The 27,151-nt window shown below is 43.0% G+C and overlaps 1 protein-coding gene across 1 annotated transcript in view; it reads right to left on the bottom strand.

Annotated features, from left to right (window-relative positions):
* The window catches only part of LOC139570232 (myosin-11-like), a 60,926-nt gene extending 34,197 nt beyond the window's left edge, over positions 1–26,729 (bottom strand). The window contains exons 1-13 of the mRNA XM_071391940.1: positions 26,618–26,729; positions 23,504–23,726; positions 22,940–23,110; positions 21,719–21,875; positions 18,163–18,190; positions 17,302–17,422; positions 12,609–12,701; positions 9,880–9,943; positions 9,508–9,606; positions 7,133–7,276; positions 5,579–5,674; positions 3,680–3,798; positions 743–895 (exon numbers count right to left, since the gene is read on the bottom strand). Of these exons, the coding sequence (XP_071248041.1) occupies positions 743–895; positions 3,680–3,798; positions 5,579–5,674; positions 7,133–7,276; positions 9,508–9,606; positions 9,880–9,943; positions 12,609–12,701; positions 17,302–17,422; positions 18,163–18,190; positions 21,719–21,875; positions 22,940–23,110; positions 23,504–23,671 (1,413 nt within the window). The 5' untranslated portion in view covers positions 23,672–23,726; positions 26,618–26,729. The remainder of the gene's footprint in view (positions 1–742; positions 896–3,679; positions 3,799–5,578; positions 5,675–7,132; positions 7,277–9,507; positions 9,607–9,879; positions 9,944–12,608; positions 12,702–17,301; positions 17,423–18,162; positions 18,191–21,718; positions 21,876–22,939; positions 23,111–23,503; positions 23,727–26,617) is intronic.
* Positions 26,730–27,151: the final 422 nt, after the last annotated feature.

The following is a 27,151-nucleotide window of genomic DNA, read 5'->3' as shown; positions in this document are numbered from 1 at the left end:
ACAGTACCATGGTAGTTCCTGAGGAGAAGGTACATAGTGGTTTACACAGAGCTAGTTCCTGAGGAGAAGGTACATAGTGGTTTACACAGAGCTAGTTCCTGAGGAGAAGTTACTTAGTGGTTTACACAGAGCTAGTTCCTGAGGAGAAGGTACATAGTGGTTTACACAGAGATACAGTACCGTGGTAGTCCCTGAGGAGAAGGTACATAGTGGTTTACACAGAGCTACAGTACCATGGTAGTTCCTGAGGAGAAGGTACATAGTGGTTTACACAGAGATACAGTACCGTGGTAGGTCCTGAGGAGGGGAGATGGGAGAGATGGATGTGAACATAGAGGTACTGCTCACGTCATAGTCCTGTACATCAGGTCTGAATCCCAAATGACATCCTATTCCCTATTTAGTGCACTACTTTGACCAAGGCCTGTAGGGGGTGTTTTAATGGTTGGATAATAGTAATCATAGTAGGAAATGTTCTGGGGGAAATGTCCCTTTTGGGAGGTAGATGGGGCTCCCAAATCGCTACGTCTACCCATTTTAAATGGTTTAAATGTCAGTCATTTAGCAGATGCTCGTATCCAGAGTGAATTAAAGTTGTGGGTGCAGCATTTTCTTTTACCGGTCCTCCATGGGAATCGAACCCACAACCTTGGCGTTGCAATGCTCCATGAGCTACCAACTGGCCCCACGGGACCCCGGCTGAATTCCTTTCTCTGTCAACTTAAAGACTCCTCAATCTCACCTCAAAGATTTCGAAGCCAGCGATGTCTAGGATCCCCAGGAATGATGCTCCTTTACGTTTGGCCTTATCCAGAGTCTTATTCACCCGAGCCAGGATCCACCTGAACAACCGCTCATACATGGCCTTCGCTAGGGCCTCGATGGCAAAGTCAGCCTGGGGGAGGGGGAGGGGGAGGGGGAGAGGGAGAGGGAGATGGAGAGAGATAGACAGTGAGTGTGTGAACTGTCATCTTGTCTGCCTCCACGTAAAGCCCTGTCTCTGACTAAAGCTTCCTCTAGAGAAGGGCTATGTACTATAACTACTTATGCTTCAGATACATTATATGTTGCCAGCTCTCTGTTGAAAATAAGATTCAACTTTTAACTGAACATGTGAGAGGAAGGTATTGTACAATTAAGTTGAATCTAGAATAGAATAGAGTAGAATACAATAGACTAGAGAATAATAAAATAGAGTAGAGTAGAATACAATAGACTAGAGAATAATAAAATAGAGTAGAATAGAATTGTGTAGAGTTGAATAGAACATAGTAAAATAGGGTAGAACATAATAGAACAGAATAGAGTAGAGTAGAATACAATAGACCAGAGAATAATAAAATAGAGAAGAGTAGAATAGAGTTGAGTAGAATACAGTAGAGTTGAATATAGTAGAATATAATAGAGTAGAGTTGAATAGAGTAGAGTAGAATATAATAGATTCGAGTTGAATAGAGTAGAGTAGAGATAAATAGAGTAGATTAGAATAGAGTAGAATAGAATTGTGTAGAGTTGAATAGAACAGAGTAAAATAGGGTAGAACATAATAGAACAGAATAGAGTAGAGTAGAATAGAGTAGTGATGAATAGAGTAGAATATAGTAGAGAAGAATTGAGTAGAACATAATAGAGTTGATTAAAGAGAAGAAAGGAGTTTAATAGATTAGAGCAGTGTATAGTTGAATAAAACAGAATAGAGTAGAATAGAATAACAGAATAAAGTAGAGTAGAATAGAGTACAATATAATAGAGTAGAACATAATAGAATAGAGTAGATTAGAGCAGTGTATAGGTGAATAAAACAGACTAGAGTAGAATAACAGAATAAAGTAGAGTAGAATATAATAGAATAGAGTAGATTAGAGCAGTGTATAGGTGAATAAAACAGACTAGAGTAGAATAACAGAATAAAGTAGAGTAGAATAGAATAGAGTAGATTAGAGCAGTGTATAGGTGAATAAAACAGACTAGAGTAGAATAGAATAACAGAATAAAGTAGAGTAGAATAGAGTACAATAGAATAGAGTAGAACATAATAGAATAGAGTAGATTAGAGCAGTGTATAGTTGAATAAAACAGAATAGAGTAGAATATAACAGAATAAAGTAGAGTAGAATAGAGTACAATAGAATAGAACATAATAGAATAGAGTAGATTAGAGCAGTGTATAGTTGAATAAAACAGAATAGAGTAGAATAGAATAACAGAATAAAGTAGAGTAGAATAGAGTACAATATAATAGAGTAGAACATAATAGAATAGAGTAGATTAGAGCAGTGTATAGTTGAATAAAACAGAATAGAGTAGAATAGAATATAACAGAATAAAGTAGAGTAGAATAGAGTACAATAGAATATAACATAATAGAATAGAGTAGATTAGAGCAGTGTATAGGTGAATAAAACAGAATAGAGTAGAATAGAATATAACAGAATAAAGTAGAGTATAATAGAGTAGAATAGAATAGCGTAGAACATAATAGAATGGAGTCGAACAGAGTTGAATAGAGTAGAGTTGAATAGAATAGAGTAGAGTAGAATAGAGTTGAATAGAATAGAGTAGAGTTGAATGGAATAGAATCGGGTAGATTATAGTAGTTTAGAGTTGAATAGAGTAGAATGGAATAGAATCGGGTAGATTATAGTAGTTTAGAGTTGAATATAATAAAGTAAAATAGAATAGAGTAGAATATAGTAGAGTTGAATAGAATAGAGTAGAGCATAGTAGAATAGAGTAGAATATAAGATAGTAGAATAGAGTAGAGTTTAATAGAATAAAGTAGAATAGAGTTGAATAGGGTATAATATAATAGAACAGAAAAGGGTAGAATAGAATGAAGTAGAATAGAACAGAATATAGTAGCATAGAATAGAGTAATACAATAGAATAGAGTGGAATACGGTAGAATACAGTAGAACACAGTAGAATATAGTAGAATAGAGCAGAATATAATATAGTAAAGTAGAATTGAGTAGAGTAGAATAGAGTAGAGTTGAATAGAATGGAGTAGAACAGGGTATTTTGTGTAGTGTAGAGTTGAATAGAACAGAATAGAGTAGAACAGAGTAGAATTGAACATAGAGTAGAATAGAGTAGAGTTGAATAGAGTAGAGTTTAATAGAATAGAGTAAAATATAACAAAGTAGAACCGAGTAGAATATAATAAAGTAGAATTGAATATAATAGAGCAGAGTAGAATAGAAGATAGTAGAATAGAGTAGAGACGAATAGAATAAAGTAAAATATAACAAAGTAGAACCTAATAGAATATACTATAAGATAGTAGAATAAAGTAAAATAGAAGATAGTAGAATAGAAAATAGTAGAATATCAGATAGTAGAATAGAGTAGAATATAATATAATATAGTAGAATATAATGTGGTGGAATAGAGTGGAATAGAAGATAGTAGAATAGAAAATAGTAGAATAGAGTAAAATATAAGATACTAGAATGGAGTAGAACAGAGCAGAATATAATAGAGTCAAATAGAATAGAGTAGAATAGAACACAACTTAATAGAGTAGAATATAGAACAATAGAGTATAATATAATAGAGTACAATAGAAACGAGTATAATAGAATAGAGTAGAACAAAACATAATAGAGTAGAATAGATTAGAATAAAGTAGAGTGGACTAGAGAAGAGTAGAGTAGAATATAGTACAATAGAAGAGTACCTGTTCCTTGGTCTGAGCCTTCTGCACCACCTCTCTGCCCACCTTGATACGGGGGGTGAGGACGGAACGGGTGAAGTCTGTCACGTTGATACCCTGCAGGTGGCACACTTTCTGAGCCACTGAAGAGAGAGAGAGAGAGAGAGAAGAGAAGGGGAGGAAGACAGAGAGAGAGAGAGAGAGAGAAGAGAAGGGGAGGAAGAGAGAGAAGAGAAGGGGAGGAAGAGAGAGAGATTAGTCGTACTGTATGTTACCTGCTGTCTTTCTTACCTGTGTTAGTGGTATGTTACCTGCTGTCTTTCTTACCTGTGTTAGTGGTATGTTACCTGCTGTCTTTCTTACCTGTGTTAGTGGTATGTTACCTGTTGTCTTTCTTACCTGTGTTAGTGGTGTGTTACCTATTGTCTTTCTTACCTGTGTTAGTGGTATGTTACCTATTGTCTTTCTTACCTGTGTTAGTGGTATGTTACCTGTTGTCTTTCTTACCTGTGTTAGTGGTGTGTTACCTATTGTCTTTCTTACCTGTGTTAGTGGTATGTTACCTGCTGTCTTTCTTACCTGTGTTAGTGGTATGTTACCTGTTGTCTTTCTTACCTGTGTTAGTGGTATGTTACCTGTTGTCTTTCTTACCTGTGTTAGTGGTATGTCACCTGCTGTCTTTCTTACCTGTGTTAGTGGTATGTCACCTGCTGTCTTTCTTACCTGTGTTAGTGGTGTGTTACCTATTGTCTTTCTTACCTGTGTTAGTGGTATGTTACCTGCTGTCTTTCTTACCTGTGTTAGTGGTATGTTACCTGCTGTCTTTCTTACCTGTGTTAGTGGTATGTTACCTGCTGTCTTTCTTACCTGTGTTAGTGGTATGTTTCCTGTTGTCTTTCTTACCTGTGTTAGTGGTATGTTACCTGCTGTCTTTCTTACCTGTGTTAGTGGTATGTTACCTGCTGTCTTTCTTACCTGTGTTAGTGGTATGTTACCTGCTGTCTTTCTTACCTGTGTTAGTGGTATGTTACCTGCTGTCTTTCTTACCTGTGTTAGTGGTATGTTACCTGCTGTCTTTCTTACCTGTGTTAGTGGTATGTTACCTGTTGTCTTTCTTACCTGTGTTAGTGGTGTGTTACCTATTGTCTTTCTTACCTGTGTTAGTGGTATGTTACCTGCTGTCTTTCTTACCTGTGTTAGTGGTATGTTTCCTGTTGTCTTTCTTACCTGTGTTAGTGGTATGTTACCTGCTGTCTTTCTTACCTGTGTTAGTGGTATGTTACCTGCTGTCTTTCTTACCTGTGTTAGTGGTATGTCACCTGCTGTCTTTCTTACCTGTGTTAGTGGTATGTTACCTGCTGTCTTTCTTACCTGTGTTAGTGGTATGTCACCTGCTGTCTTTCTTACCTGTGTTAGTGGTATGTTACCTGCTGTCTTTCTTACCTGTGCTAGTGGTATGTTACCTGTTGTCTTTCTTACCTGTGTTAGTGGTATGTTACCTATTGTCTTTCTTACCTGTGCTTTCCTCTCTGTGGTATCTGTGCTAAATGTAAACTGTATTCTCAAGCTTGTGTTACTGTGAACAAACTCTGTTGTTACCTGTGTTGCTCCTACCTGTGTGATGTCATGTCCCATCTGTGTTGCTCCTACCTGTGTGATGTCATGTCTCACCTGTGTGGTTACTACCTGTGTGATGTCATGTCTCACCTGTGTTGCTCCTACCTGTGTGATTTCATGTCTCACCTGTGCTGCTACTACCTGTGTGATGTCATGTCTCACCTGTGTTGCTCCTACCTGTGTGATTTCATGTCTCACCTGTGTGGTTACTACCTGTGTGATGTCATGTCACACCTGTGTTCTTACTACCCTTGTGATGTCATGTCTCACATGTGCTGCTACTACCTGTGTGATGTCATGTATCACCTGTGTTGTCGGGCATGGTGGCCTGCTCATTGTTCCTCTCCTTGTTGAACTTAATGTTCCCCAGCTGGAGCACAGTGGAGACCACCTTCATCATGCCTAGAGTGAGGAGAGGAGCGAGGGATGAGAGGAGAGGTGGGAGGAGAGAGAGAGACAGACATCACTGAGAGAGACAGCAGAAAGAGAGACAGCCCTACCCCTACCTATCCCCTCGTCCTCAAGAGAAATAGAGAGAGAGAGAGAATGACAGATGGACACAGAAAGACAAAGTGAGGTGGAGAAAGAGAATGATAGACTAAAAGCCAGACAGCCCTCCTCTTCCCTCTAGTATCTATCCTCTGGTCCTCAGAGACAGCCCTCCTCTTCCCTCTAGTATCTATCCCCTGGTCCTCAGAGACAGCCCTCCCCTTCCCTCCAGTACCTGTCCTCTCATCCTCAGAGACAGCCTTCCCCTTCCCTCCAGTACCTGTCCTCTCATCCTCAGAGACAGCCCTCCCCTTCCTCCAGTACCTGTCCTCTTGTCCTCAGAGACAGCCCTCCCCTCCCTCCAGTACCTGTCCTCTCGTCCTCAGAGACAGCCCTCCCCTCCAGTACCTGTCCTCTCGTCCTCAGAGCCAGCCCTCCCCTCCAGTACCTGTCCTCTCGTCCTCAGACAGCCCTCCCCTCCCTCCACTACCTGTCCTCTCGTCCTCAGAGACAGCCCTCCCCTCCCTCCAGTACCTGTCCTTTCGTCCTCAGAGACAGCCCTCCCCTCCCTCCAGTACCTGTCCTCTGGTCCTCAGAGACAGCCCTCCCCTCCCTCCAGTACCTGTCCTCTCATCCTCAGAGACAACCCTCCCCTTCCTCCAGTACCTGTCCTTTCGTCCTCAGAGACAGCCCTCCCCTCCCTCCAGTACCTGTCCTCTGGTCCTCAGAGACAGCCCTCCCCTCCCTCCAGTACCTGTCCTCTGGTCCTCAGAGACAGCCCTCCCCTCCCTCCAGTACCTGTCCTCTCATCCTCAGAGACAGCCCTCCCCTCCCTCCAGTACCTGTCCTCTCATCCTCAGAGACAGCCCTCCCCTTCCTCCAGTACCTGTCCTCTCATCCTCAGAGACAGCCCTCCCCTCCCTCCAGTACCTGTCCTCTCATCCTCAGAGACAGCCCTCCCCTCTCATCCTCAGAGACAACCCTCCCCTTCCTCCAGTACCTGTCCTCTCATCCTCAGAGACAGCCCTCCCCTCCCTCCAGTACCTGTCCTCTGGTCCTCAGAGACAGCCCTCCCCTCCCTCCAGTACCTGTCCTCTCATCCTCAGAGACAGCCCTCCCCTCCCTCCAGTACCTGTCCTCTCATCCTCAGAGACAGCCCTCCCCTCTCATCCTCAGAGACAGCCCTCCCCTTCCTCCAGTACCTGTCCTCTCGTCCTCAGAGACAGCCCTCCCCTCCATCCAGTACCTGTCCTCTCATCCTCAGAGACAGCCCTCCCCTCTACTCCAGTACCTGTCCTCTCGTCCTCAGAGACAGCCCTCCCCTTCCTCCAGTACCTGTCCTCAGAGACAGCCCTCCCCTCCCTCCAGTACCTGTCCTCTCGTCCTCAGAGAAACCCATGATCTCCATGGCCTCCAGTGTTTCTATGAACATCTGATCATCTTCCTGACCAGGCACCTCCACGTGACCCGCCACCAGGAACCGGTAGGCCCCGAAATCCTCCAGTAACAGCTCCTCTATACAGGGACAGACAGAAGAGGAGGAGCTGTATGGTTTATACACTATGTAATTAAACAATTAGGCCTGAGGAGGTGTGGCATATGACCAATATACCGCGGCTAAGGGTTGTTCTTAGGCACAATGCAACATGGAGTGCCTGGACACAGCCCTTAGCCGTGGTATATTGGCCATATATCACAAACCTCCGAGGTGCCTTATTACTATTATAAACTGGTTACCAATGTAATTACATGTTTTGTCATACTGTAACGGCTGTCGTAGTCGTTCTCCTCCTCAGACGAGGAGGAGCATGGATCGGACCAAGATGCAGAGTAATTAGTGTTCATTATTTAATGAAAAATCAACAAAGCACTTCAAAATACAAAACCAACAAACGTGACAAACCCGAAACAGTCCTGTGTGGCCCAAACACAGTCACAGGAACAAACACCCACAAAACACAAGTGAAACCCAGGCTGCCTAAGTATGATTCTCAATCAGGGACAACGATTGACAGCTGTCTCTGATTGAGAATCATACCAGGCCGAACACCAAATCCCAACATAGAAAATCAACCATAGACCAACCCACCCAACTCACGCCCTGACCAACTAAAATAAATACAAGACAAAGGAAAACAGGTCAGGAACGTGACACATACCCGTGGTATACAGTCTGATATTCCATGACTGTCAGCCAATCAGCATTCAGGGCTCGAGCCACCCAGTTTATAATATTTATTATAAACCAGGTAGTTTGTGTCCTGGATGCTGATTGGCTAAAAGCTATGGTATATCAGACATTACAAACTGGGTGGGTCGAGCCATGAATGCTGATTGGCTGACAGCCGTGGTATATCAGACCGTATACCACGGGTATGACAAAACATGTATTTTTACTACTCTAATTATGTTGGCAACCTTTTTATAACAGCAATAAGACACACTGAGTATACACAACTCTTTCCATGACATAGACTGACCAGATGAATCCAGGTGAAAGATATGATCCCCTTATTGATGACACTTGTTAAATCCACTTCAATCAGTGTGATGATGAAGGGGAGGAGACAGGTTAAAGAAGGATTTTTAAGCCTTGAGACAATTGAGGCATGGATTGTGTTTGTGTGCCATTCAGAGGATGAATGGGAAAGACAAAAGATTTAAGTGCCTTTGAACGGGGTATGGTAGTAGGTGCCAGGCGCACCGGTTTGTGTCAAGAACTGCAACGCTGCTGGGTTTTTCACGCTCAACAGTTTCCTGTGTGTATCAAGAATGGTCCACCACCCAAAGGACATCCAGTCAACTGGACACCACTGTGGGAAGTATTGGAGTCAACATTGGCCAGCATCCCTGTGGAACGTTTTCGACACCTTGTAGAGTCCAATGCCCTGATGAATTGAGGCTGTTCTGAGGGCAAAATGAGATGTTGGGTTCAACTCAATATTAGGAAGGTGTTCTTAATGTTTTGTACACTCAGTGTTTACTGCTACCAGTAAACGAAACACACTGAAACCCCCCTGCAACAGCTTCTCTATATAGAGACAGGAAGTCGTTTCAGACCTGTCCTTTAAATCAGCATAACTATCTAGGACAGGGGTGGGCCGACCCAGAATCTTTGAAATCCCGATGTGGCCCTCGAGACAAAATGATTGCCAACCCCTGATTTAGGAGAAACGACCAATCCTGGCCTGTCCATCCGTCACTATCTCCTCACCCTTTAGTTGGTCCTTCGCTCCGGCCACCATGTAGTAAAAGATATGGAAGGCCTGTCCATCTATCTATCTCCTCACCCTTTAGTTGGTCCTTCGCTCCGGCCACCATGTAGTAAAAGATATGGAAGGCCTGTCCATCTATCTATCTCCTCACCCTTTAGTTGGTCCTTCGCTCCGGCCACCATGTAGTAAAAGATATGGAAGGCCTGTCCATCTATCTATCTCCTCACCCTTTAGTTGGTCCTTCGCTCCGGCCACCATGTAGTAAAAGATATGGAAGGCCTGTCCATCTATCTATCTCCTCACCCTTTAGTTGGTCCTTCGCTCCGGCCACCATGTAGTAAAAGATATGGAAGGCCTGTCCATCTATCAATCTCCTCACCCTTTAGTTGGTCTTTCGCTCCGGCCACCATGTAGTAAAAGATATGGAAGGCCTGTCCATCTATCAATCTCCTCACCCTTTAGTTGGTCCTTCGCTCCGGCCACCATGTAGTAAAAGATATGGAAGGCCTGTCCATCTATCTATCTCCTCACCCTTTAGTTGGTCCTTCGCTCCGGCCACCATGTAGTAAAAGATATGGAAGGCTCTCTCTATCTTGGCTTGGCGGATACAACGAGACTTCTCCAGCAGGTCTGGTGGACAGCGGAGGGTTAAAGACAAAACAACTCTGTGGTGCAGGAACAAGACACTGCCATTTACGTTGGGCCAGTTTCCTCCGACACGCATGAAATATAAATATACATTGAACATGCTTTTTAGTCCAGGACTAGGTTTAATCTGTGTCTGGGGAACTGTCCCTTTTATCTCCCAAATCTCTAAAAGATGAATTTGATAAACACTACAATACATCTCTATGAGAAGCCCAAAGTCTGTATATTTATAGAAAGTATATTTCATGAGGATACAAGTATCGATGTTGGCTCCAACCAGGAATCCGGTCACGTCAAAGTTGAGCTTAATAAACTTGCCCTGTGAGGAGAGATATGTAGGATACTGTATATGTGAGGAGAGATATGTAGGATACTGTATATGTGAGGAGAGATACGTAGGATACTGTATATGTGAGGAGAGATACGTAGGATACTGTATATGTGAGGAGAGATACGTAGGATACTGTATATGTGAGGAGAGATATGTAGGATACTGTATATGTGAGGAGAGATACGTAGGATACTGTATATGTGAGGAGAGATACGTAGGATACTGTATATGTGGGGAGAGATACGTAGGATACTGTATATGTGAGGAGAGATATGTAGGATACTGTATATGTGAGGAGAGATATGTAGGATACTGTATATGTGAGGAGAGATATGTAGGATACTGTATATGTGAGTAGAGATATGTAGGATACTGTATATGTGAGTAGAGATATGTAGGATACTGTATACGAGGAGAGATATGTAGGATACTGTATACGTGAGGAGAGATATGTAGGATACTGTATACGTGAGGAGAGATATGTAGGATACTGTATACGTGAGGAGAGATATGTAGGATACTGTATACGTGATGAGAGATATGTAGGATACTGTATATGTGAGGAGAGATATGTAGGATACTGTATATGTGAGGAGAGATATGTAGGATACTGTATATGTGAGGAGAGATATGTAGGATACTGTATATGTGAGGAGAGATATGTAGGATACTGTATATGTGAGGAGAGATATGTAGGATACTGTATATGTGAGGAGAGATATGTAGGATACTGTATATGTGAGGAGAGATATGTAGGATACTGTATATGTGAGGAGAGATATGTAGGATACTGTATACGTGAGGAGAGATATGTAGGATACTGTATACGTGAGGAGAGATATGTAGGATACTGTATACGTGAGGAGAGATATGTAGGATACTGTATACGTGAGGAGAGATATGTAGGATACTGTATATGTGAGGAGAGATATGTAGGATACTGTATACGTGAGGAGAGATATGTAGGATACTGTATATGTGAGGAGAGATATGTAGGATACTGTATATGTGAAGAGAGATATGTAGGATACTGTATATGTGAGGAGAGATATGTAGGATACTGTATATGTGAGGAGAGAGATGTAGGATACTGTATATGTGAGGAGAGATATGTAGGATACTGTATATGTGAGGAGAGATATGTAGGATACTGTATATGTGAGGAGAGATATGTAGGATACTGTATACGTGAGGAGAGATATGTAGGATACTGTATATGTGAGGAGAGATATGTAGGATACTGTATATGTGAGCTCTGAGCTCTTGATAGATGTCATGATATCACTGGAATAGCAGGCTATACTCTAGTAACAAGGAATAACAGTCTGTACTCTAATAACAAGGAATAACAGTCTGTACTCTAGTAACAAGGACTAACAGTCTGTACTCTAGTAACAAGGAATAGCAGTCTGTACTCTAGTAACAAGGACTAACAGTCTGTACTCTAATAACAAGGAATAACAGTCTGTACTCTAGTAACAAGGACTAACAGTCTGTACTCTAATAACAAGGAATAACAGTCTGTACTCTAGTAACAAGGAATAGCAGTCTGTACTCTAGTAACAAGGAATAACAGTCTGTACTCTAGTAACAAGGAATAGCAGTCTGTACTCTAGTAACAAGGAATAGGAGTCTGTACTCTAGTAACAAGGAATAACAGTCTGTACTCTAGTAACAAGGAATAGCAGTCTGTACTCTAGTAACAAGGAATAGCAGTCTGTACTCTAGTAACAAGGAATAGGAGTCTGTACTCTAGTAACAAGGAATAGCAGTCTGTACTCTAGTAACAAGGAATAACAGTCTGTACTCTAGTAACAAGGAATAACAGTCTGTACTCTAGTAACAAGGAATAGCAGTCTGTACTCTAGTAACAAGGAATAGCAGTCTGTACTCTAGTAACAAGGAATAGCAGTCTGTACTCTAATAACAAGGAATAGCAGTCTGTACTCTAATAACAAGGAATAGCAGTCTGTACTCTAATAACAAGGGACTGGTGCCAGGAGATTTTCCTGACTACGTAATCAAACCGGGAAAGACTCTGGGTCCTAGTTAAAAGCTTTAATTAAGTTAGTAGTAATGTGGAGAGAGCGAAGGAATGAATGAATGAATTTAAATTTGACATTTTTTAAATAAATATAGTTTTGTTTGAAAAGTGTGTGTAACAGTGTCTGAGTGTGTGTAACAGTGTCTGAGTGTGTGTAACAGTGTCTGAGCGTGTGTAACAGTGTCTGTGTGTGTGTAACAGTGTCTGAGCGTGTGTAACAGTGTCTGAGTGTGTGTAACAGTGTCTGAGCGTGTGTAACAGTGTCTGAGTGTGTAACAGTGTCTGTGTGTGTAAACAGTGTCTGAGCGTGTGTAACAGTGTCTGAGTGTGTGTAACAGTGTCTGAGCGTGTGTAACAGTGTCTGAGCGTGTGTAACAGTGTCTGAGTGTGTGTAACAGTGTCTGAGTGTGTGTAACAGTGTCTGAGTGTGTGTAACAGTGTCTGAGCGTGTGTAACAGTGTCTGAGTGTGTGTAACAGTGTCTGAGCGTGTGTAACAGTGTCTGAGCGTGTGTAACAGTGTCTGAGCGTGTGTAAACAGTGTCTGAGCGTGTAACAGTGTCTGAGCGTGTGTAACAGTGTCTGAGCGTGTGTAACAGTGAGTTAATTACGAATCGTGAGGAGTTGTCGTTCTTGATGGTCTTGGCGTTCCCGAAGGCTTCCAGGATGGGGTTAGCCTGCAGCAGCTGCTTCTCTAGCTCCCCCTGGAGGACAAACGGGGGAAAGGAGGAAAAACAATCACATATCTGTGACATCACAATTATTATTCCACTTCATGCATATTACCAAAGAATGATGTCACACAACAAAAACAACAGAAGTTACGTTGCACTGTACAACAACAAAGAAATGGACAACTGAGACACACTACAAAGCAGTGCAACAGACACAGAGCAAAACACAGTCAGTGAGATGTAGCATAGCAACCACTCAGAGAGATTAGTGAAACGATTATTATGGGGTGACTTTGATGTTTCACACACTATTTTAAATGTCAAACAGGCCACTACTTTCTAACACACAGAGAGGTCCATCAACAGTTAATAGTGTTCACATGCTATAGGACAGGAGAGATCGATCATATCGGTTAATCAAATGTAGGTGTGACACGCTAGCTAGCATGCAGCTATGAACTCCCGAATGGCACCCTATTACATATGTAGTGCCCTTCTTTTACCAGACCTCTATATGCGGTGGTCAAAAGTAGTGCACTAAATAGGGAATAGGGTGCTACTCTCATACTCACATAGGCCAGAGACCCAGGCTTCTCTGGCTTCTCCTACAGAGGAGGCAGAGGATGATGTGATCATTATAACCTATTATAATGTATTATAATCTGGCATAACATATTATAATGCATTATAACCTGGCATAACGTATTATAATGCATTATAACCTGGCATAACGTATTATAATGTATTATAACCTGGCATAACGTATTATAACCTGGCATAATGTTTGATAATCTGGCATAACCTAGCATAACGTATTATAATCTGGCATAACCTGGCATAACGTTTTATAACCTGGCATAACGTATTATAACCTGGCATAACGTATTATAACCTGGCCTAACCTGGCATAACGTTTTATAACCGGGCATACCTTGTTATAACGTATTATAACCTGGCATAACGTATTATAACCTGGCATAACCTGTTATAACGTATCATAGCCTGGCATAACGTATTATAACCTGGCATAACGCATCATAACCTGGCATAACGCATCATAACCTGGCATAACGTATCATAACCTGGCATAACGTATCATAACCTGGCATAACGTATTATAACCTGGCATAATGTATTATAACCTGGCATAACGCATCATAACCTGGCATAACGCATCATAACCTGGCATAACGTATCATAACCTGGCATAACGTATCATAACCTGGCATAACGCATCATAACCTGGCATAACGTATCATAACCTGGCATAACGTATCATAACCTGGCATAACGCATCATAACCTGGCATAACGTATCATAACCTGGCATAACGTATCATAACCTGGCATAACGTATCATAACCTGGCATAATGTATTATTTATGATACACAATAAAGTATTCTTCTATTCTCCTTCATCATTGTCACTAGCTATTTTTTTAATTAAATTCTTCCTCTTCTTCTTCTGTGATTGTATCCTTGGGGAAGAGGTCGTGTCTGATATGTGAACCCTAAACTGTCTTCTTCTGTGATTGGGTAAGGGGAATATGGAATATATAGAATATGAATATAGAACTAGGGGGGCGGGCCATAGCAGGACTTAGAGTACGACTCATTGGCTATCAGTATTGAATATAGAACTAGGGGGCGGTCCATAGCAGGACTTAGAGTACAGCTCATTGGCTATCAGTATTGAATCTGAGAGATTTGCCTCTTCAGCAGAAGAGATAAAGCCTAAACCACCAGCAGCACCAAGCAGCACAAACTGAAGAGGAAGCAGTCCACCACCCAGACCAGCAGTAGTTTCTACCACACAGTCAGTTAAGGTTACAGTAGTCTGCATGGGCCACATCAGAGGAAGAGTTGTCATACCTTGACTAGTGTTGGTGCATCCTGTCACACAACAAAAATGTCACACAGAAATGTCTTTCATTGTTAAAGAAATGTTTTGTTATCACATTGATAAAAGTACAGTCTCTTATGAGTACTCTTCTCAATTAAAACAAAAGGGTTACACGGTTTAGACATTTCAGTTCAGTTTCCATCAACTCAATATCTGCTGCTCTCCTCTGAGGGACTCAACACGTCACATTGTATTGGGTGTGTTGAGCAGAGTACAGTAGAGGGAGGGGTTGTAGAAAGTCCTGTAACTTCCCATTATTCCCAGGTTTTCCAGAAATCCCAGTTGGATGATTCCCAGATGTCCTGCTTATTCCATCCTGATTCCAGGAAACTTCCATCCAGGATTTCTGGAACATTTGGGAAGGTTTTGCAACCCTAGAGGTAACACTCACAGCTCCAGTGTATTGTAGTGTATCATATTGTACACTAGAGGTAACACAGCTCCAGTGTATTGTAGTGTATCATATTGTATTGTATACTAGAGGTAACACAGCTCCAGTGTATTGTAGTGTATCATATTGTATTGTATACTAGAGGTAACACAGCTCCAGTGTATTGTAGTGTATCATATTGTACACTAGAGGTAACACAGCTCCAGTGTATTGTAGTGTATCATATTGTACACTAGAGGTAACACAGCTCCAGTGTATTGTAGTGTATCATATTGTATTGTATACTAGAGGTAACACAGCTCCAGTGTATTGTTGTGTATCATATTGTATTGTATACTAGAGGTAACACAGCTCCAGTGTATTGTAGTGTATCATATTGTATTGTATACTAGAGGTAACACAGCTCCAGTGTATTGTTGTGTATCATATTGTATTGTACACTAGAGGTAACACAGCTCCAGTGTATTGTAGTGTATCATATTGTACACTAGAGGTAACACAGCTCCAGTGTATTGTAGTGTATCATATTGTATTGTACACTAGAGGTAACACAGCTCCAGTGTATTGTAGTGTATCATATTGTATTGTACACTAGAGGTAACACTCACAGCTCCAGTGTATTGTAGTGTATCATATTGTATTGTACACTAGAGGTAACACAGCTCCAGTGTATTGTAGTGTATCATATTGTATTGTACACTAGAGGTAACACTCACAGCTCCAGTGTATTGTAGTGTATCATATTGTATTGTACACTAGAGGTAACACAGCTCCAGTGTATTGTAGTGTATCATATTGTACACTAGAGGTAACACAGCTCCAGTGTATTGTAGTGTATCATATTGTACACTAGAGGTAACACAGCTCCAGTGTATTGTAGTGTATCATATTGTACACTAGAGGTAACACAGCTCCAGTGTATTGTAGTGTATCATATTGTATTGTACACTAGAGGTAACACTCACAGCTCCAGTGTATTGTAGTGTATCATATTGTATTGTACACTAGAGGTAACACTCACAGCTCCAGTGTATTGTAGTGTATCATATTGTATTGTACACTAGAGGTAACACAGCTCCAGTGTATTGTAGTGTATCATATTGTATTGTACACTAGAGGTAACACTCACAGCTCCAGTGTATTGTAGTGTATCATATTGTATTGTACACTAGAGGTAACACTCACAGCTCCAGTGTATTGTAGTGTATCATATTGTATTGTACACTAGAGGTAACACAGCTCCAGTGTATTGTAGTGTATCATATTGTATTGTACACTAGAGGTAACAGAGCTCCAGTGTATTGTAGTGTATCATATTGTATTGTACACTAGAGGTAACACAGCTCCAGTGTATTGTAGTGTATCATATTGTATTGTACACTAGAGGTAACACAGCTCCAGTGTATTGTAGTGTATCATATTGTACACTAGAGGTAACACAGCTCCAGTGTATTGTAGTGTATCATATTGTATTGTACACTAGAGGTAACACAGCTCCAGTGTATTGTAGTGTATCATATTGTATTGTACACTAGAGGTAACACAGCTCCAGTGTATTGTAGTGTATCATATTGTATTGTACACTAGAGGTAACACAGCTCCAGTGTATTGTAGTGTATCATATTGTATTGTACACTAGAGGTAACACAGCTCCAGTGTATTGTAGTGTATCATATTGTACACTAGAGGTAACACAGCTCCAGTGTATTGTAGTGTATCATATTGTATTGTACACTAGAGGTAACACAGCTCCAGTGTATTGTAGTGTATCATATTGTATTGTACACTAGAGGTAACACAGCTCCAGTGTATTGTAGTGTATCATATTGTATTGTACACTAGAGGTAACACAGCTCCAGTGTATTGTAGTGTATCATATTGTATTGTACACTAGAGGTAACACAGCTCCAGTGTATTGTAGTGGTATCATATTGTATTGTACACTAGAGGTAACACAGCTCCAGTGTATTGTAATGTATCATATTGTACACTAGAGGTAACACTCACAGCTCCAGTGTATTGTAGTGTATCATATTGTACACTAGAGGTAACACAGGGCCAGTGTATTGTAGTGTATCATGTTGTATTGTACACTAGAGGTAACACAGCTCCAGTGTATTGTAGTGTATCATATTGTACACTAGAGGTAACACAGCTCCAGTGTATTGTAGTGTATCATATTGTACACTAGAGGTAACACAGGGCCAGTGTATTGTAGTGTATCATATTGTATTGTACACTAGAGGTAACACAGCTCCAGTGTATTGTAGTGTATTGTATTGTACACTAGAGGTAACACAGGGCCAGTGTATTGTAGTGTATCATATTGTATTGTACACTAAAGGTAACACTCACAGCTCCAGTGTCCTTCTTGCTGCCCTTGTGAGAGGAAGCCACCACCGCCAGATACTGGATCACCTTCTTCGTGTTCTCTGTCTTCCCCGCTCCAGACTCACCTCTGGTGGGGTAGAGAGGAGAGAGACAGGGGGTTAGAGAGAGACAGGGGGTTAGAGAGGGACAGGGGGTTAGAGAGGAGAGGGACAGGGGGTTAGAGAGGAGAGGGACAGGGGGTTAGAGAGGAGAGAGACAGGGCTCCAGACTCACCTCTGTCTAATTCAGAAGTGTCAGATAGAAACTTATGGCTGAACCCAGGTTGACATTTCAGAACCATAGGGTTCTATCTGCAGTTGCGCACCCCCAAAAACACTATTTACAAATGTCTCAAGATCTTGATACTCTGCACTTTAGGTGCCTTTAAGGTGACGACCGTAATCTGTTATGAAAGAAGAATTCACTACGCTCTTAGAAAACAGGTGCTCTCTAGAACCTAAAACGGTTATTCTGCTGTCCCCCATAGGAGAACCCTTTGAAGAACCCTTTGCAGAACCCTTTTTGGTTCCAGGTAAAACCCCTTCCACAGAGGGTTCTAAATGAAACCCAAAAGGGGACAGCCGAAGAACCCTTTTGGAACCTTTTATTCTAAGAGTGAACAAAACAATTCTGAGATGTGAAAACGTTCATGCTCAACACCTCAGAACAAGGTTCAGCTCAGGTAGAACCCGACAGACACAAGGTCACGGGATAAGGTCACGGGATAAGGTCACGGGACAAGGTTACACTTGGGACGCATCCCTGGTACAAGGGGCAACAAGGTCATGTGTTGGAAAAAATATGTCTGTGTTTGAGGTTTAGACTCACGTGCACAGAATTGACTGGTCCTCACGCTCTGTGGAGTAAGACAGAGAGAAAGGGAGGTACGGAGGGAGGGAGGGGGAGAGGGAGGGAGGGGGAGAGGGAGAGAGAGAGAGAGAGAGGGAGGGAGGGAGGAGGAGAGGGAGGGAGGGGGAGAGCGGGAAGGGGGGAGAGAGAGAGAGAAGGGAAACAGAGGGAGAGAGAGAGGGAGAGGGAGAGAGATAGAGAGAGAAGGGAAACAGAGGGAGAGAGAGAGAGATAGAGAGGTGGGTTAAGGCAGGACAGTTGAAGCCAAGCTGAACACACCAAACATGAACTTAAGGTGCTCTGTTCACTCACACATAGAGGAAAGACTAGGAACAGCTTCCTACATCTATTTTTGCACGAGATTAACTTCTCTGTCACTCAATATTGGCTAAAAATAGCAGAGGGATGGAGAGGGCTACTGGAGGAAGGTAACCTTGGTAACCTGCTCCATGTATGGCTATTTTGAAACACAAACACTCACACACATACATACACACACCTTATCTCACACACACACACACATTATCACACACACACACAACTTAACACACACAGACGGACTCCATGTATGGGTATTTTGAAACATAAACACACACACACATACATACACATACACACACACAACTTAACACACACAGACAAACTCCATGTCTGGGTATTTTGGAGATCACCCCCTTCTGATGGCTGGAAACTGGACCAGTAGAGTTTGGGTTCTGTCTGAAATGGTATCCTATTCCCTAAATAATGCACTGCTTTTGGTTCTGGGTAGAACCCTCTTGGGTTTCATGTAGTACACTGTGGAAAGGGTTCAACATTGAACCCAAAATAGTTCTATCTGTTTAATCGCTATCCTGTTGCCTAGTCACTTTACCACTACCTATATGTACATATCTACAGTTGAAGTCGGAAGTTTACATACACCTTAGCCAAAAACTCAGTTTTTCACAATTCCTGACATTTAATCCTAGTAAACATTCCCTGTCTTAGGTCAGTTAGGATCACCACTTTATTTTAAGAATGTGAAATAATAGTAGAGAGAATGATTTATTTCAGCTTTTATTTCTTTCATCACATTCCCAGAGGGTCAGAAGTTTACATACACTCAATTAGTATTTGGTAGCATTGCCTTTAAATTGTTTAACTTGGGTCAAACGTTTCGGGTAGCCTTCCACAAGCTTCCCACAATAAGTTGGGTGAATTTTGGCCCATTCCTCCTGACAGAGCTGGTGTAACTGAGTCAGGTTTGTAGGCCTCCTTGCTCGCACATGCTTTTTCAGTTCTGCCCACAGATTTTCAATAGGATTGAGGTCAGGGCTTTGTGATGGCCACTCCAATACCTTGACTTTGTTGTTCTTAAGCCATTTTGCCACAACTTTGGAAGTTTGCTTGGGGTCATTGTCCATTTGGAAGACCCCTTTGTGACCAAGCTTTAACTTCCTGACTGATGTCTTGAGATGTTGCTTCAATATATCCACGTAATTTTCCTGCCTCATGATGCCATCTATTTTGTGAAGTGCACCAGTCCCTCCTGTAGCAAAGCACCCCCACAACATGATGCTGCCACCCCCGTGCTTCACGGTTGGGATGGTGTTCTTCGGCTTGCAAGCGTTTCCTCCAAACATAACGATGGTCATGATGGTCAGGACTCGTTTTACTGTGTATATATATACTTTTGTACCTGTTTCCTCCAGCATCTTCACAAGGTCCTATGCTGTTGTTCTGGGATTGATTTGCACTTTTTGCACCAAAGTGCATTCATCTTTAGGAGACAGAACGCGTCTCCTTCCTGAGTGGTATGACGGCTGCGTGGTCCCATGGTGTTTAAACTTGCATACTATTGTTTGTACAGATGAACGTGGTACCTTCAGGCGTTTGGAAATTGCTCCCAAGGATGAACCAGACTTGTGAAGGTCTACAATTCTTTTGGCTGATTTCTTCTGATTTCCCCATGATGTCAAGCAAAGAAGCACTGAGTTTGAAGGTAGGCCTTGAAATACATCCACAGGTACACCTCCAATTGACTCAAATGATGTCAATTAGCCTATCAGAAGCTTCTAAAGCCATGGCATCATTTTCTGGAATTTTCCAAGCTGTTTAAAGGCACAGTCAACTTAGTGTATGTAAACTTCTGACCCACTGGAAACTATAGTTTGTTAACAATACATTTGTGGAGTGGTTGAAAAACTAGTTTTAATGACTCCAACCTAAGTGTATGTAAACTTCCGACTTCAACTGTACATAGCCAAGTTATCATTGACTTGGTACTGGTACCCCGTGTATATAACCAAGTTATTATTGACTGTACTGGTACCCTGTGTATATAACCAAGTTATCATTGACTTGGTACTGGTACCCTGTGTATATCCAAGTTATCATTGACTTGGTACTGGTACCCCGTGTATATAACCAAGTTATCATTGACTAGGTACTGGTACCCCGTGTATATAACCAAGTTATCATTGACTCAGTACTGGTACCCTGTGTATATAACCAAGTTATCATTGACTCGGTACTGGTACCCTGTGTATATAACTAAGTTATCATTAATCATTGTGTTATTATTTGTATCTCATCTTCTCTCTTCATTGTTGGGGACGTAAGTCAGCATTTCACTGTTAGTCTTCACCTGTTGTTCACAAAGCATGTGACAAATACAATTATATTTGATTTATTGTGCTCTGGTGAAAAGTAGTGCACTATATAGGGAATACCAGGGTACCATTTGGAAGGCAGGTTTGAGGTTAAATCCACTGCTAGTAGTGCACTATATAGGGACCAGCAGAGTGGGAGGCAGCCTTGGTTTGAGGTTAAATCCACTGCTAGTAGTGCACTATATAGGGACCAGCAGAGTGGGAGGCAGCCTTGGTTAGAGGTTAAATCCACTGCTAGTAGTGTACTATATAGGGACCAGCAGAGTGGGAGGCAGCCTTGGTTTGAGGTTAAATCCACTGTTAGTAGTGTACTATATAGGGACCAGCAGAGTGGGAGGCAGCCTTGGTTTGAGGTTAAATCCACTGCTAGTAGTGTACTATATAGGGACCAGCAGAGTGGGAGGCAGCCTTGGTTTGAGGTTAAATCCACTGCTAGTAGTGTACTATATAGGGACCAGCAGAGTGGGAGGCAGCCTTGGTTTGAGGTTAAATCCACTGCTAGTAGTGTACTATATAGGGACCAGCAGAGTGGGAGGCAGCCTTGGTTAGAGGTTAAATCCACTGCTAGTAGTGTACTATATAGGGACCAGCAGAGTGGGAGGCAGCCTTGGTTAGAGGTTAAATCCACTGCTAGTAGTGTACTATATAGGGACCAGCAGAGTGGGAGGCAGCCTTGGTTTGAGGTTAAATCCACTGCTAGACCAGACACACACACCCACACACACACACACACACACACACACACACACACACACACACACACACACACACACACCACCACCACCCACTCTCTCTCTCTCCGTCTCTCTCCGTCTCTCTCTGTCTCTCCCTGTCTCTCTCTGTCTCTGTCTCTCGCTGTCTCTGTCTCTGTCTCTCTCCTTTACCTTGCATCATGTTCCTGTAAGCGTTATCAGTGATGGAGTAGATATGAGGAGGAACCTCGTGGCGTTTCTTCCCCTTATAAATCTGAATGATCTTCTCTGAGTAGATAGGAAGCATCTTATAGGGGTTCACCACCACACAGAACAGACCTGAATACGTCTGGAGAGGAGGGGAGAGGAGGGGGAGGAGGACAGGGGAGGAGGAGAGGAGGAAGAGGAGAGGAGGAGAAGAGAGGAGGGAGAGGGGAGGGGAGAGGAGGGAAGGAGGAGAGGAGAGGAGAGGAGGGGGAGGAGGAGAGGAGAGGAGAGAAGGATGAAGAGGGGAGGAGGAGGGGAGAGGAGAAAGAGGGGAGGGGGAGGAGGAGAGGAGGTAGGATGGAGGAAGAGGAGGAGAGGAGGAGGAGAGGAGAGGGGCAAGAGGAGGAAGAGAGCAGGAGAGATAAAGGAGGAAGAGGAAGAAGATGATGAAGAGGAGGAGGAGAGGAAAGGTTAGGATCAACATACAGTTAAAACCAGATCATAATTTTTGTTCCGTACACATGATAAAAACTTCAGCACAAATTCCTCATTGACATCATGTTTGTGTGTGCATGTATGTGCCTGTGCACGTGTGTGTGCATGCATATGTACGTGTGTGTGTGTGTGTGTGTGTCTATACGGATATTGTCTTTACACTTGTATGCCTTTCCTGCAGTCAAATTACCAAATCACCCTCCAGTGACAATGTTATTCATATTTTTTATAATTTCAGAATTTTATAAACATTATTCATAAGTCAAACGGTTTTGTTATATTTCAGTCTTCTGTGATGTATATAAAGTGTAATACTGGGATACAAACTCAACATTGAAGACATTTCAACTATATATCTGACATGGTGCAGGGATCTTCTTTTGTTTAAGTCCAGAACCATGTGTGTGAAGGTGTACACTTTTGTTTCAAAGTAGATTTGTTTAAGACTACCCAGAAACACTCTGTGTGGTGCTGATTTAGCCACTGCAGTAAAAGGTGAACAAATAAGTGCAATCTAGAACCTAAAATGGTTCTTCGGCTGTCCCCATAGGAGAACCCTTTGAAGAACACTTTTTGAGTTCCAGGTAGAACCCTTTTGGTTCCAGGGAGAACCCTTTCCACAGAGGTTTCTACATGGAACCCAAAAGGCTTCTCCTATGGGGACAGCTGAAGAACCCTTTTGGAACCCATTTCTTCTAAGAGGGTACTCACGTAGATGAGGCTGGAGAAGTACCTCTCTTTGAGGTTGTGGAGGACAGAGGCCTCGTTGAGACAGGTAAGAGCTGCCATGTCCTCCACCTTACTGAACTTAGGAGGGTTCATCTTCTGGATATCATCCTTGTTGACTGTAGCTTTCCTACCGTTAGCCAACTCTACCAGCACCTGGACAGCAGGAGAGAGGAGGAGGAAGAACAGGAAGAGGAGGAGGAGGAGAAGAGGAAGAAAAAGATGAAGGGGAGGAGAAGGAGGAAGAGGATGATGAAGATGATGAGGAGGAAGAGCAGGAGCAGGAGGAAAAGGAAGAAGAGGAGGAACATGAGGAGGGAGAGGATAAGGAAGAAGATGAAGAGGAGGAGGAGAAGGAAAAATGATGAAGAGGAGGAGGAGAAGGAGGAAGAGGAAAATGAGGAAGAGGAGGAGGAAGATGAGGAGGTGGAGGATGAGGAGGAGGAAGAAGAAGATGAGGAAGAGGAGGAGGAAGATTTACTAGGGCCCTGGTGAAAAGTAGTGTACTATATAGGGAATAGGGTGCCATTTGGGGTGTAGCAGCCTTACATCGTCTCCCTTCTCCTCCTTGATGCTGGCGGCCTCAAACCCCTCCTTCTCTGACGGGATCCACACCATCTTCTTGGCCGACCAATCAGCCTGCCCCACACCACTGTTCTTGAAGTCGTCGTCCTGCCGCAGGAACTTGCTGTCGTCAGAGGCGGAGTCGGCAGCCATCTTGGGAAGGTCGTCTGTGATTGGAGGGTCAGTGATTGGAGGGTCGGTCTCAAAGCTGAGGGAGAGAAAGAGAGAGGAAAAGTGAGAGATGAGGAGAAGGAGAGATGAAGAGAGGAGGAGAAGGAGAGATATAGGAAGAGATGAAGAGGAGAGGTACAGGAAGAGGGGGATATATGAAGAGAGGAGGAGATGAAGACAGGGGGAGAAGGAGAGATATAGGAAGAGGGGGAGAGATGACGACAGGAGGAGAAGGAGAGATATAGGAAGAGGGGGAGAGATGAGGAGAGGAGGAGAAGGAGAGATATAGGAAGAGGGGGAGATATGAAGAGAGGAGGAGAGGTATAGGAAGAGAGGAGGAGAGATACAGGAAGAGGGGGAGAGATGACGACAGGAGGAGAAGGAGAGATATAGGAAGAGGGGGAGAGATGAAAACAGGAGGAGAAGGAGAGATACAGGAAGAGGGGGAGAGATGACGACAGGAGGAGAAGGAGAGATATTGGAAGAGGGGGAGAGATGACGACAGGAGGAGAAGGAGAGATATCGGAAGAGGGGGAGAGATGACGACAGGAGGAGAAGGAGAGATATCGGAAGAGGGGGGGAGAGTACGATGTTATAACTATCCCTCTGATGATGATGGGGAATTCACAAAACATCAACTCAGACAACAACAACAACAATCACAACAATTCCAGTGATTAATAGGAAATGCTACTTTAGACCTCAGAAACATTCCAACGGTCGGTCTGTCTGTCTCTCTCCCCATTTTTTCCCTCGATCTCTTCCCTCCCTCTCTCTCTCTTCCCTCCCTCTCTCTCTCTTCCCTCTCTCTCTCTCTCTCTCCCCTCTCTCTCTCTCTCTCTCTTTCCCCATTTGTTCCCTTGTTCTCTTCCCTCCCTCTCTCTCTTCCCCCTCTCTCTCTTTCTCTCTCTCTGTATCACTCCGTGGTTTACTAACATCACATATTAAATTCATCCTCCAATGCCTCGTTATATCGGTCTACAACTTCAGTTTCAACCTCAATGAACTTTGATGTATTCAGGGTCTCATTCCCAATCTCCTACAACCACATAGATGAAGATAAACAGTACAGCCGTAGTGTTGTAAAGCCTCACTTATCAATCTGCCTCCCAGGTGACCCCCTCTTCCCTATATAGTGAATATCTCTGCATGGTCCACGTCACGTCATCATTACTCACTGACAGCTCCTCTTCTCTCCCTGCTGCGGGTCACAGGACCCACGAGGCTTTGCAGCAGCCCAGCTCCGCCTGCCCGTGACCACGACGCCATAGAATATGTAAAATAGCAGCAGGATAATTGCAGCTGTAAAAGCTTGAAGCAGCGGTTGATAAGCCATGCTGGGAGGACGATAACGATGACCATGTTTGGTTGAAGCGTCTCCTCAGAGCCCACTGCCTAGGATGGCCCTGTACAGAGAGATGCTGTGGGGTTGCATCCCAAATGGCATCCTACTCTCTATGTAGTGCACTACTTTTGACCAGGGCCCATAGGGTACGATTAAGGGCACAGCCAGGGACTTAACCACTTCTATTCCTTATAAGGGAAGTGTGTGTCCAGTCAGTGTCTCCTCTCCTGTGGCCAGCTCCAGCCTAGCGTTACTGTTGACACCAACATGGTGACCTGTCAGTCAGTCACTAGGCGCTTAGTCTCTGGTCACAGCATTAACATCTATTTAACTAGGCAAGTCAGTTAAGAATAAATTCTTATTTACATTTACGGCCAACCAAAAGGCAAAAGGCCTTCTGCGGGGACGGGGGCTGGGATTAAAATAAAAATATAGGGCCAAACACACATCACGACGAGAGACAACACAACAGTACATAAAGAGAGACCTAAGACAACAATATAGCAAGGCAGCAACACATGACAACACAGCAAAACAACATGACAACAACATGGTAGCAACACAACATGGTAGCAGCACAAAACATGGTACAAACATTATTGGGCACAGACAACAGAACAAAGGGCAAGAAGGTAGAGACAACAATACATCACACAAAGCAGCCACAACAGTCAGTAAGAATGTCCATGATTGAGTCTTTTAATGAAGAGATGAACGTGTCCAGTAAACGATCCTACATTGGCATTAGCTGATTATGGTCTGGGTGCACAGCAAGGACAGGTTACCAGGTGCTGCGGTGTGTGGCGGCTGGGCCCGCGGGGATACCAGGATTCGGGTCAATCGCATTTCAATACAGCAGAGGAATTGAAATTCACATTCAAGTTATTGAATGGCGCCGTTGTATTTTGAGTAGATGGGGTTGAAATGTGGATTGATCCCAACTCTGGTGTCAAACCAACTTCTGTTGACTGGGGATGATGGTTGTATTTTTTAGGTCTATGAATTGTTGAACAAGGTGACATGCTAATAAATGAAATGGCAGTTGGAAAAAGTCTATCATCTGACATAAACATCACTCTATTATCCTAGCCTGTATGTAAGCATAGCACAGCCTCTGTCAAGAGGTCTAAACCTTTATGGCACAGTAGGTAGGTAGTGTCCTATTGCCTGTTCAAACCCAACCCAACTATACCCTTATATCACCACATCTCTGAAACACGAACTGAGACCCAGGTGATCGGCTCCGACATGTAAAAGTCAAAACGTCATCTAAATATAGCGACAACAACTTATCTGAAAGTCCAATAAAGTGCACATTGTTGATTGAAACATTGCAAAGCAACACATGTAGTACCGGAACAGGTGCAGCCCGCCTAAAACCTTGTAGCATATTTAATTTTCCAACGGTCTTTCTTCGAGCAGAAATGACAATAGCTATGTATTTCAGTGTTCAAACCACGCTGTCCTGCACGCAGTAACAGACCTCTCTATCTGCACCTGTCTATACAGAACGGCAGGCTGTTACCGGTCGGCTATTCGCATACGGCCACATTTATTTAAAAGGAAGCAGACTCAATACTCACTGTAGTCTTTCTCCGGTAGATGTTGGACTCGGAATGTAGTCTATCCTACAAAGTTGTCTGGCTATACGTTACTCCACGAGATAGCGGGACGGGACAGGTAAACGGCTTAGGGTTGTAACTATCCTTCCACCGGATGAAGCATCCTACCCAGGTATTTAAACCGGCCCGCTCCGCCCGTGGGAGGAGAGCAGCGCGCGCGGTTCCTCCTCGTCTCTATGGTGACCAAAATTTGACAGCAGCCAACGATTTGAGGTACCCTGGTACCAGTTTGTTTGTGCTATCATTACCCTGGTACCAGTTTGTTTGTGCTATCATTACCCTGGTACCATGTTGTTTGTGCTATCATTACCCTGGTACCAGCTTGTTTGTGCTATCATTACCCTGGTACCAGTTTGTTTGTGCTGTCATTACCCTGGTACCATGTTGTTTGTGCTATCATTACCCTGCTACCATGTTGTTTGTGCTATCATTACCCTGGTACCAGTTTGTTTGTGCTATCATTACCCTGGTACCAGTTTGTTTGTGCTATCATTA

This window comes from Salvelinus alpinus, chromosome 1 (assembly GCF_045679555.1).
Source record: "Salvelinus alpinus chromosome 1, SLU_Salpinus.1, whole genome shotgun sequence".
In the NCBI taxonomy this organism is placed as follows: domain Eukaryota; kingdom Metazoa; phylum Chordata; class Actinopteri; order Salmoniformes; family Salmonidae; genus Salvelinus; species Salvelinus alpinus.
This window is presented reverse-complemented; position numbering and strand designations above follow the sequence as displayed.